Consider the following 11,261-nt stretch of genomic DNA (forward strand, 5'->3'; position numbering starts at 1 on the left):
GATTAAGTGTTTAGTATATATCGTAGCGCAAACAATTTTATTTTGTTCAAGATAGTACTTTTAGATATCCAGTCTGTCTTTTTTGTATAGTGATACCTTCGGGTGGGATTTTTATGTTGAAAAATTACTCGGACCGAAATAGAAATCCAGAATTATATTAATTTAAATAGTTTCTGGAGTTTTTAGAGTTACTGACAGAATTGAATATTGTCTGCTTATGGGAAGAGTCTTTCCACACCTAAAAAATATTTTAAATAAATAAATGAATATTGTACCCCATCTTTCATACAAAGCTTCACCATTCTTCAATACACCGACGACCGGGACAAACGGCCCTATTTTGTTTCCTCACAGGCAATAAATTCATTAGTAGAATTTGCTCCGTCCGATGATATTCTAATTACTTTCATGTCTCACCTTCCCCCCGGTACACCCTTGGGCACGCCTTGTAGTGATTCGTGTGAAAAAAACACAAGACATAGCCACGGGGATTACTCTAAAACTATTTCAATGGGAGGATTTGCCTCCTTACTAAAGAGATATTATATAGGAATTGTTATTTTACTTATTTTACTTATTTTACTTTTACTTTTTCATTTTGTACGTGTCTTCTTAAATTCCTCTTTGCTCAGTACGTGTTTAGAGCAATATTTATTATCCATACTTCTAAGACTTACTCTTTGCTTTGCATTTTCCTCCCATCTTAGAGCCAAGTTGTTAAATTCGTGGGCCTATATAAATTTGTATTTTTTACGATTATGAATTTATTGGATTGAATTAGGATGGACTCTGCGATTTTGTTGTTGTTGTACCGCGCGATATATTTACTAGTTTTTATCCAGCTCTATTTGCCAGGCTCTGATGGTGCGATTTCGTGTCCTATATTTCCCCCGCACTGGACTGCCAGGCGTTGATATATAAATCTATGCATTTGCAGATCTTAAGGAAATGTGCTAGACCTTTATTCATTTAATACCCGTTTCATTCCACTTCCAGGCCGACAGCAATTCCATATACTATATAATACAGCATGTCCCACGAGTATTGTTTGCAGAAACACCGGGAAATCCTGCTGGGAAAAGCATCAAAGTTGGCGGTCTCGACTGTTATTATGCTAAATCTATCTCCCCGTCCGACAAAGGAACCCTAATCTTCACAGATGTCTTCGGCCTGTCGGTATCCAATGTGAAGTTGGTTGCCGACCGATTTGCACTCCAAGGGTACCCGACATTTGTACCGGGTAAGCTGAAGTTTCTATATTTCCTAAACTCTTAGAAGAGTTGTCAAGCGCCGAGGATCTATGCTTATTCTTAAACGACACGTTTGAAACCATTTCTCAACTGATTTCTTCCGGGGAGATTTGCCCGACACGAGTAATTACTGGCCCTGGGCGGAGCGCAACCCCATCAGCCGAGTCTTGGAGGAAGCTGAACGCATTATCGAGGAAATCCGCTCGAAATATGGCGTCAAGAGACTAGCAGGTCATGGGTATTGCTATGGAGGCAAATCCACCCTTATCCTCAATATTGCAGGGAAGCTGGACGCGATAGCAGTGGCCCATCCCTCCCTCCTTACCGAGAACAATCTTAAGGCCGTGCCTGGGCCGGTGCTTTATTTATGCGCGGAGGTGGATGAAATGTTTACCGAGGATTTACGAGCTTTTGCTGAAGAAGAGATGAAGACGAGGAAAGTTCCATCGCGGTTTGTCCTCTATCCTGGCACCGTCCACGGGTTTACGTTGCGGTACGACTCCGACGATCAGGAAGCGGTGAAACAAGCGCTCGATGCCCAAGAACAGGCAATCAAATTCTTTAACGAATATCTTTGAATGCTTTAGGATCCACGGTTTCTTCATGTTTGTTTATTTGTAAGTTTATTTTTTAGTTTATTGATTTATAGAATTAATACTGGAAACAATTAAACCATCCACCACTCCATGATTTGTGCCGTGGGATTATATTAGCAGGGACAAGAGGACAAGAATTCTCTAGTATAATATCTAATTGAACATCTCTACCACGTGGATGTATTGGTGAGTATATTTAAATTACTATACTGGTTGTTGGTATCCCTAATCGCTTAAGCATTGGAAAACAAAACTCGCCATCTGAATCAATAATACAAGCCAGCAATGAAAAATTTCTGTTCATGACAGCTCATCTTCTTTTCCATCTATTTATTTCTAGAGCACTGGCATGCCGGGATAACCGCCAACCTCGCCAAATCCATTTTTCTCTTACTTAGACCGATTTTGCAGCAGTATCTTCCCACGCTACTGTTAGACCTCCTAATGTTTCGATTTCTTTTTAGGATAAAATCTTTCAAATTTGGTGTTTATGCTTATTTTTATTGCATATTTATTTGTTTTTTATCCGCCGATAAAATTACATATTTGAAATAGACACTATCTTACTAATCGATAAAGTCATTCAATACGCGCCAATAGGTCTCCTTTAGCGCGTAGCCTGTCATCTCACACACTCACGCGTCTTACAATAGGCCCATGGTTCAACCGCACGACCAAAACCCATGCTAAAAGCCTTTGTTGCTTGGATGCCATATGTTGCGCGATGGTGCCGTAATCGGGAAAAATTTTCTGCACTGGGTTACAAAACTTGATTTGTTATCTGTGCATTTCTAGCTTTTCTGGCAGAGAACTTGGCACTTGTTCACATTCACACCCTCTCCCCTTTTCTGATATCATCGCCATCCTCATTGTGAGCCTACTGCTTATCACAACATGTCCCACGAACATTGTGTGCAAAAACGCGTTCTCCCGGGAAATCCTACCGGAAAAGAGATCAAAATCGGCGGCCTCGACTGCTATTACGCTGAGTCAGCCTCTACAACCGACAAGGGCATCTTTATCTTCACGGATGTCTTTGGATTGACGGTACCGAACGTGAAATTGGCTGCGGACCGATTTGCCCTCCAGGGTTATCATGTGTTCGTACCTGGTAAGTGCAGCTTATTCTCGAATCTCATGGAGTGGCCATCGGGATGACATTGGCCTTTGAACACTTGATAACATGCGTGACGCCATTTTGACGACAGATTTCTTCCGAGGAGATTTGCCCGACCTTAACAATTTTGGGCCCTGGATGGAGCGCAATTCTTTTAGCCGTATCTTGGAGGAAGCTGAGCCCATTATCGAGGAAATCCGCTCGAAATACGGAGTCAAGAAGCTTGCGGGCAAAGGCTACTGCTACGGAGCCAAACCCGCTTTCCTTCTTAGCATTGCGGGAAAACTGGACGCCCTTGCTGTGGCGCATCCCACTCTACTCAATAAGGACGATCTCAAGGCGGTGCCAGGGCCGGTGCTCTATATTTGTGCGGAAGTGGACCAACAGTTTACTGACGAATTGAGGGCGTTTGCCGAGGAAGAGATGAAGAGAAGGCAGGTTCCTTCGAAATTTGTGTTCTATCCTGGCACCGTTCACGGGTTTACTATGCGATATGATCCGGATGACCAGGAGGCAGTGAAAAAGGCACACGATGCCCGGGAACAGACGATCCAATTCTTCGAGGAACACCTCTAAATTGCTTTGGGATCCGCCAGCTTGTTCATATTTATTTGTTTGATGAATTGATTAATTAAATAACGAGCCGATTGAAGGCAATGCCGTCGAAAGATTTGTTCTAGGTTAGAGGGGTCAAGGCAATTAGAGTGCCCTGGCATTGTTTCTGAATGAACATCTCCTTGTTGGATATATTAAAGAAGCTATTTACAGAACAGGCCAGATTTTGACACTCATGACGCATGAGCCTCTGGCGACAAAACCAGGCTCAACCCAATCATACCAAACCACGGCAAGGCAAACTGACCATGAAAGCATATACATCACGACAGCTCGCCTTCCTCCTCCAAGTCTTCTTCCAACGCGCTAATGCGCGGCGGTAAGTCGCCAGATTCTTCGAGGGTATGCCGCTTTGCAAGCCGCGGGAGCAGAATGTCACACACTCGCTCTTCGTGGAGGAGCTGATCCACAAACTCATCCATATATGTCAGTACATATCCGACTAGAAGCCAGGAGAGCGATGGATTAGTATTCCAATGTCAAGGGGATCGAGGTTGCAAGATCACTTACAAACTTCTCGCTTCCGTAGCTTCCTATAGTCGTTTAACAAGGGTTCTAGGTATTGGTAGATTTCAAGCGAGGATCCGGTTAATCGCATGTAAAATGCCCCTAACGCACGCAAATATTTAAAGTCTTCTTGTCGAATATACTCGATCACAATCTCTTTTTCCGGCTGGAGCTGGAGGAGTTTGAGTGTGAGACAAAGGAAATCGGTCGGGCGCTGATTAGCATAAGTCCCTCCAATAGCATCTAATTGGATGGCACGATCAATGATGGTGGCAGCTAATATTGAGAGATAACACGTTGGTTAGCTTCCATGGCAGAACAGAATAAAAGGAGGTAGTGAAATTCACTTGTTAAGGCAAAGCAAGATTCTTTCCAGTACAGGGATTCATATATTCGTGTACGTATGATCTTCTCTACAAGAAATTGCGGGTTCATTCCATGGATGGAATGCGCATCACCAGTGGTTCGATTCGCCATAGTGTCTATTTAATCTGCTTGATCTACTTTCTCGTTGAATGGAGGTTACTTGACTGTATATGAAAGGAATCGTTTGACTGCGTGACGTAGGCGTATGACTTGAAATTTTTTGAAATAAAGAGCTATTTCTTTTCTTAGGTGGTGTCTTCCGAAGTCTAAAAAAACACATCAAAAAATCGCCGATTGGAAAAGAGAGCAGAGAAGATAATCGCATTGCCTTTTCATTTACGGTTCATTTTTTCTCACTATTCTTTTTATTTATTTCACGTTCACCCATTTACTTAGTCTCATTTCTCTTGCTCTTCTGCTCCTTCCTTCGCCTTTATTTTCTATTGCGTTGATTGATCTGCAAAATTGAAGAGGTATCAATCAATTCATTACATGTTCAATCACAATCCATCTTCTACGCTATAATATCCTTCTTCCTTGGCTATCGTAATTGTATTTTTTTATAAACACGGGTATTTCATTCTCTTTCGTAGCAGATTTCCTCTCATTTTCCAATTCTGTTTGTTTGTGATTGATGCCCTTTCCCTCAACCCTTTCCCCACCAAATAATAAGCAGAGACTATGCCCACACACGAATTGCCGATAGATGGACCCTATAGCAACCGTTTTCGCCACTTTCAGTCCTCCTCGCTTTCCACGGCCACGAAGCAAACATCGTCATTTGCGGGTGGCAAATCCCCATCCACCCCCACAAGCCCCGATTTCGCCACCGGTATCAAACGGACTTCCTCAATGCATCGCCAGCTCCCCCAACGCTCTAGCACAGACTACCACCGCCAACGCAGCATATCCATGATTGCCTCGTCCTCAACAGGTAATCTTCATGAGACGGTCTCGACTCCTCCGCCCCCTCCACAACCAAGAGAAAACGGCAGATTGAGCGCGGGCAGTTATCGAGGAATTTCTACCTCATCCGCTTCCTTGCGCTCATATGCATCGCCATTGTTGGAGCGCCGAGACAGCATGCCACCAAGCTACATGGAGAGAACCAATCAAGAGGCAACGCCTCCGCCCTCCCGATTGTCCACAGCAAGTTTGAGCATGGAGCCGCAGCACGAGCGGGGAGGGCGGCTCTTTATTAACACCGACTTGGCAAGGAAACGGCATAGTTTGCGTACAGATGGCTTATTTGCTGAACGGCGATTTGAATCCGAAGATGTTCGGAGCGAGGTACGTCTATCTAGTCTCTGGATTCGCTTGAATTGTTTTCTAATCTATGCTCTATTAGCGAATGACTCGCACGCCTACCTCCATGTCTTCTCGACCACCCTCGAGTCGCGACCACTATGCTCCCGTCACAAGTCCTCTACGTCATCGCACCTCGTCCATCCCCGCCACCCTAAATCTCTCGCTCACCCCCCTGCTACGCTCTTCAGCCACCACACCAACTCCATCCAATCCTTCTCCCGATCGAGGGGGAATAGGGGGGAGCGGGGAGAAATCCCACTCGCCTGTTTCCGTGACCTCAGCCAGCTCCTCTATGTATCAATTTTCTCCTCGGGTCGCGACAAAGATGCAGGAGTATGCTGAGCGCGAGTCGCAGCGGAGTGTGGAGCTTCAGTCTCTGTTGCAGGAAACGCGCGACTACTACACAAATTGCGTCAAGGGGTTGCAGCAACAGGTACGGGACCAAGCCAACCTCACCGCTGCTAAAGAAAAAGACGTGCAACAGCTCCGTGATGAAATTCGAACGCTGAGGAGGCGATTGAAGGAGGAGACGCGGGGGGGAGAGCGTCTAGGGAAGGAGCGTGAAGAGTTGAGCGGAAGAGTGGAGGAGATGCGGCTCCGAGTGGAGTTGTTAGCTCGGGAGAAAGAGGCTCTGGAGGCTCGAGTACAGGAGTTGGAGGCAGAATTGGTAGGGTTGCGATCCGAAGAGGTTGGCCGGAGTGGGCGCGATGCTGAAGTCCGCCAGCGCACCGAGGTATTCGCACGCGAGAATGAGAAACTGCGCAGGGAGCTTGAGGACGCCGAAGAAGAAATTCAGGATTTACAGGCGACCGTTGACGCGGAAATCAACCGCCGTGTTCGTGCGGAGCAGGAGCGTGAAGAGACTCGACGAGCCCTACACCATGCGGAGCAAGAGAACGCTAGACTGGAGGGGATTGTTGAGGGGATTGAGCGTGATCTTGGCAAATTGCCCCAGCAGGCTTTGCCGCTGCTGGAAAAGATCTCGGGGGCGGGGCGACAGGTTCCCGGTGACGAGATGGCGGACTCTGGGCTGGGCACATCCCCCCCTCCCCCCTCCAACTCCACCAGTCCCATGCCTTCTGCGGCCCTCCATCGATCCATACAACACCACCAGCATCACACCGATCCAAATATGCACCTTTCGCACGATGAGCTCGTGGAACGAAATCGCCGACTGGAGGTCGAACTGAACGCAACCAACGACGCACTTGCAAACAAGGTTGAGGAGCAGCAGGCCCTGCGACGAGAGGTGCAGGAGCTGCGCCAGAGGCTGGTGGAGCTGGAGGAGGCAGCGGCGGTGACGGAGGCGATGAGTGGCTCCAAATCCGGGACCGAGAAGGGCGAGCGCAGCGGCGGCGAGCCGCAAAAGCAGCCACCCATGGACATAGAACGCATATGGGTTGAGAAATACATGGAGCTGCAGCGGGAACATCTTCACATGGTCAATTTGTTGCGAGATGCCTACGATGCTCGCGATCGAGCACGAACCGAAGCCATGGTGTGGCGCGACCGCTTCGAGGCTCTGGCTGGCAAGCAGAGGGGACAGCAGCCACAATCACAAGGTTACTCCACGCCGCAGGATGTGAGGCAGAGATTGGCATCAGGGTCCTCCGGGCGCTCTTCTTCGATGAACTCATGTTTGTCCGAAGAGGACGAGGGAGATAAGGATGGGTTCATGGATGCTGAGGACCGGTTTTCTCCCGATTATAATCGCCTGCATGGGCAAGAGACCATGCGGGAGGAGAGAGGTGTGGATGAGGAGGATGAAGATGAGGGCGAAGAGAAGTTTGGAAGTCCAGTTGGGGAGTGGGACTCGGAGGATGAGGTGGACGTCCGCACAACCTATGCACATCGAGTCAAGGGGAAGAAAGTATCTCTAGGTCGGGAGCGCCCCCTTGAGCTAAAGGACTTGTGATTTGGAACTACATATTCATGACGGAGGAGAGATGGGAAGGAGAGGGGCGCTGGTCGCTGGATTTATTATTGTTATTATTCATTAACGCATTAGTATACTCTATTTTCTCTTTTTTCTTTTTCTTTTTACCATTGCATTCTCCCCCCCCCCCCCCTTTTTTTTTTCCCTTGCTTCTCCCACTGTTTTTCTTTGGAATGGCTAGATTTTTTTCCCCTCCCTTTGCTCCCTTTCTTCATTTTTATCTTACTTTCTGCTCCGACTTGCTTTTTAGCGTAATCTCTCTTTGCATTTATTTTATTATTATTATTTTGTTGTCATCATGAGAATTCTGTAAATATGTCTGTTCCCCTCCCTATTTTTTTCTCGTTTTTCTTTGTGATAAAGAGAATCCATTTGTTGATGAGATGAAATATATCATATAGAACACTAAAAATAATAATAGCCACGAAGTACAAATAAAGGGGAGATCCTTAAAGGGGAAAAGAGTGAGTAATGTAAATGCACAGTAATTTAAGAGAGTATAGAAGGAAAATACGATTATACAATAGAATAAAGGCGGGTAGAAAACAATTAAACATGGAATAAAACAGATAAAACACATTATTCGGGCATAGCAAAGGGACACAACCCCCGTTTCCGTCTTAGCAATCGTCCTCCCACTCCTCCTCGGTGCCCCACTCGGAGCCCTCGATCACTCGAAACTGCGAGAAGTTTTGCAAAGTTACCGAACCGGTCTTGGAGAGCACGCTTGTCCAGCTCGTTGCCGTCGAGGCCGAAGATCGGCGCCTCCCCGATGACAACGAGACGTGCCATTCACTCCCTGTTGTGTTGGAGCTCCAGCGCCGTTCATCCTTCTCTTCGCCCCCCGTCATTTCGCCCTCCTCCACTATCTCCTCGTATTCCGCATCAGGGGTGGGCGGCAACTGCATCAGCTTCTGTTTACGCGCGCTGCCAATCACACGACTAACCTCTTTACGCCTGGACTGCTGTGATGAGTGGTGACTGAGGAGCCGGTCCATAAGAGGAAGGGTGGCCATATCTCCCCATTCGCCTGCCGCCGCAACGTTTACTTCTCCTGGAGGCGATAGAAACCTTATTCCGCTCTCATAGGGGTTCTCTTCCGGTATACTGGTGGATGAGGAGAGGCTCTGACTGGGAGCAGAGAAATTCCGTCTTGCTTGCATATTCGTAAGAAAAGTTGGCTTTGGCAGGCCATTAGGAAGCAACGAGTTTCGTGTCACGCCCCCACCTACTACCGCTTTCTTCTTAGTTGTGGAGGAGAGAGGGTGAGGGACAGCGGCCACCGAATTGCGCTCTCCAAGCACTGTCTTGCCAATCTTGGGGGGAAGTCGGGAATCCCCTAGCATATGGGAGGCTAGCTTGATATCTGTGTTGGAGAGAGGGGTTGGGGTCACAATGGCCGGCGTTCTAGGGGGTGGAAAGAGGCTTTTTCCAGGCGTATGGACTCGCGTAGTGAGGGAACGCTTGATGGAGAGTCGGCGGTTGGTTTTGAGGGATTTTGGAGATTTTGGTTTAGTGGGCTATCACAGCAGATATCAGTGGGGAGTATTGGGGTGAAAACAAACAAAGACCACAAACCTTTCCTCCGAGGGGTTTCTCGGGATTCTCTTTCTTGCTTGCCACAGCACTAGGAGGTGCAGCAGTTTTGAGGGCCCTTGCTCCGACATGAGTGATCCACGGCTCGCCGAACACTAAGAAGTCCGTCCCAGTTTGGGCCTTATACTTTGCAAGGGCGTCCTCAACTTCTCTTTCGATCTTGATGAGATAAATACAGTGTTAATCAGAAAATTAATAGGGCCTGTGCAATTAGGTGACAAACCTTGGGCAATTCTTTCGCCATCCGTTTTCTGAACTTCTCCTCTCTCAGCAACCTGCCAGGATCTCTGCGCTGGCCTTTTTGGAAGAGTCGGGACTGGTCCTGAGAGGCGAGCTAATATATTCAGAGACAATCCAATTCAACGGTTCAATCAGTGAAAAACCACTTATTTTCAGGGGCTATTTACCTCGAACTCGTGGGATTCTCCAAGTAGCTTTCGGTGTTTTTCAACCCTGGTTAGCAGCGGTTTCAATTCTTCCACCATTCTGTGCAGACGTTCGATCTCACGTTCATGGGCAGCAAGGCTTTCTTCATTAAAAATCCCTTTAAATGCAGATAAACCAAATCAGTTCATTGTGTGGGACTGTAGTTAGTGGGCGAGAAGTCAGAGTTACCGCAGAAAGCGGGCATAAATCGACGGCGCTCTTCCTGCGTGTAGTAAAGAGTGTCCCACAGCTCAGCCAGCTCTTCACGTGCGCTCTCGATGAACATGGCGACATTCTCTTTTTTCAGTCGAGTCATTGTCTTCAGCTCTTGGTTGTACTATTTTAAGAAGATTGCTATGTAAAAAGGATGGAAGTGGCAGACTTTTAATTTGTTTTTACCGCTTCAATCACACCAGTTGATAAGCCCTGCTGTTCTTCTACGAACGCGTTCTGATGTTCGGGATCAATTTGAAGCTTCTTCCATAACAGCTGGAGCTGGTCATACAAGTTCTTAATGACCGTTTGTCGCTCCTGCTTTTCTTCATTTAGCGTCTCACGTTTCAATTCAAGTCGCTTCAGGTTCTCCTCAGTGGGCGAAATTTCTCCACGCAGTACCGCTTGGTCAAATTCCGAACTCTGTGCGACAATGCCCAGCTCGGTCCAAAGGTTGAGGATATCGGAAATAAGGGTCTCGACGCGATGTCTTCTCCTCAGCTATATGCAAGATGGGTTGAAGGAGAGTTAACATAACAGTGAATGCACGAAGAAATGTTCAATAGCAATTGACTACCATCTCCGAGTTGCATCGGTCAACTTCGTGCTCCAGTTTCGTTATATATTCCAGCGTGGTGGGGAAAGAATCTCCAGGCGGAGATATTTTGATAAACGACCCAAGGTATGGCCGGAAAGTATCTATGCGTTCGTGTAGAGCTAGTAGAAGTAAAGATAACTAAGTAATTAGATACGAATACTGTAACATCCCACAAAGTCAATACTCACATTTCACCATTCGCAATCGCTCTTCATAGACTAGCTTTAGTGCGTCACGTTCACAGTCTAGAGTCTGTAATTTCGCAAGAAGGCCAGCCTAAAGAGAGAAATCCAAGTGAATTTAATTTAGCACACTTATGGCCAAAATGGCAAACAAAAAATTGCTTGCCTCCTCATTAAGAACGTGATTATCCTCCACTTCACCAACCGCCGTTTTAAGTCTTGATATCTCTGCTACTGCTTCAGCAATTGCTCCTTCTACACGCCTTATCTCGTGCTCCGCGTTATCAGCCTCCTCATTAAATAACTCTGTTATACGCACGAACACAGCATCGAGTTTCTTATTGACCTCTATGGAGGTGTGACCAAGTTTTGTATAGAGAGTATGGAGGCGGATGAAATAAGAAGATATATCAGGTATAGAGAGCTCTACCATTGATTCCTTTGGCAATAAAAAAAATTAAAGAATCGATTGAGAAAAAGTTATGAAAGCAATCGAGAATCAATCAATTGAAAGAAAATTGTTTGTAAAAAGAAAGCAAAGCACCGATATC

At 46.5% G+C, this 11,261-nt stretch overlaps 6 protein-coding genes across 6 annotated transcripts; 3 read left to right on the plus strand and 3 right to left on the minus strand.

The window, feature by feature from the left end:
- Positions 1-2: 2 nt before the first annotated feature.
- Positions 3-480, minus strand: VTP21DRAFT_1828 (uncharacterized protein; the record flags this gene model as incomplete). The annotated part of the gene is made up of 2 exons (XM_069391957.1): positions 3-127; positions 405-480. 2 exons carry the CDS (start codon positions 478-480, stop codon positions 3-5), a joined length of 201 nt encoding a protein of 66 aa, XP_069251164.1.
- A 381-nt stretch (positions 481-861) lies between these two features.
- VTP21DRAFT_1829 (uncharacterized protein) lies at positions 862-1,828 on the plus strand (the record flags this gene model as incomplete). Its single annotated transcript, XM_069391958.1, has 3 exons — positions 862-909; positions 997-1,240; positions 1,359-1,828. 3 exons carry the CDS (start codon positions 862-864, stop codon positions 1,826-1,828), a joined length of 762 nt encoding a protein of 253 aa, XP_069251165.1.
- A 912-nt stretch (positions 1,829-2,740) lies between these two features.
- On the plus strand, positions 2,741-3,539 carry VTP21DRAFT_1830 (uncharacterized protein; the record flags this gene model as incomplete). The annotated part of the gene is made up of 2 exons (XM_069391960.1): positions 2,741-2,957; positions 3,055-3,539. The coding sequence occupies 2 exons, from the start codon at positions 2,741-2,743 to the stop codon at positions 3,537-3,539; spliced, it is 702 nt and encodes a 233-aa protein (XP_069251166.1).
- A 302-nt stretch (positions 3,540-3,841) lies between these two features.
- VTP21DRAFT_1831 (uncharacterized protein) lies at positions 3,842-4,562 on the minus strand (the record flags this gene model as incomplete). Its single annotated transcript, XM_069391961.1, has 3 exons — positions 3,842-4,020; positions 4,089-4,361; positions 4,433-4,562. The coding sequence occupies 3 exons, from the start codon at positions 4,560-4,562 to the stop codon at positions 3,842-3,844; spliced, it is 582 nt and encodes a 193-aa protein (XP_069251167.1).
- Positions 4,563-5,132: 570 nt separating this feature from the next.
- VTP21DRAFT_1832 (uncharacterized protein) lies at positions 5,133-7,674 on the plus strand (the record flags this gene model as incomplete). Its single annotated transcript, XM_069391962.1, has 2 exons — positions 5,133-5,741; positions 5,800-7,674. The coding sequence occupies 2 exons, from the start codon at positions 5,133-5,135 to the stop codon at positions 7,672-7,674; spliced, it is 2,484 nt and encodes an 827-aa protein (XP_069251168.1).
- Positions 7,675-8,315: 641 nt separating this feature from the next.
- VTP21DRAFT_1833 (uncharacterized protein) lies at positions 8,316-11,143 on the minus strand (the record flags this gene model as incomplete). The annotated part of the gene is made up of 9 exons (XM_069391963.1): positions 8,316-9,215; positions 9,274-9,450; positions 9,515-9,625; positions 9,699-9,835; positions 9,907-10,054; positions 10,117-10,431; positions 10,508-10,647; positions 10,717-10,804; positions 10,877-11,143. 9 exons carry the CDS (start codon positions 11,141-11,143, stop codon positions 8,316-8,318), a joined length of 2,283 nt encoding a protein of 760 aa, XP_069251169.1.
- Positions 11,144-11,261: the final 118 nt, after the last annotated feature.

Source organism: Calcarisporiella thermophila (genome assembly GCF_041956535.1).
Source record: "Calcarisporiella thermophila strain CBS 279.70 unplaced genomic scaffold VTP21scaffold_12, whole genome shotgun sequence".
NCBI lineage: Eukaryota > Fungi > Calcarisporiellomycota > Calcarisporiellomycetes > Calcarisporiellales > Calcarisporiellaceae > Calcarisporiella > Calcarisporiella thermophila.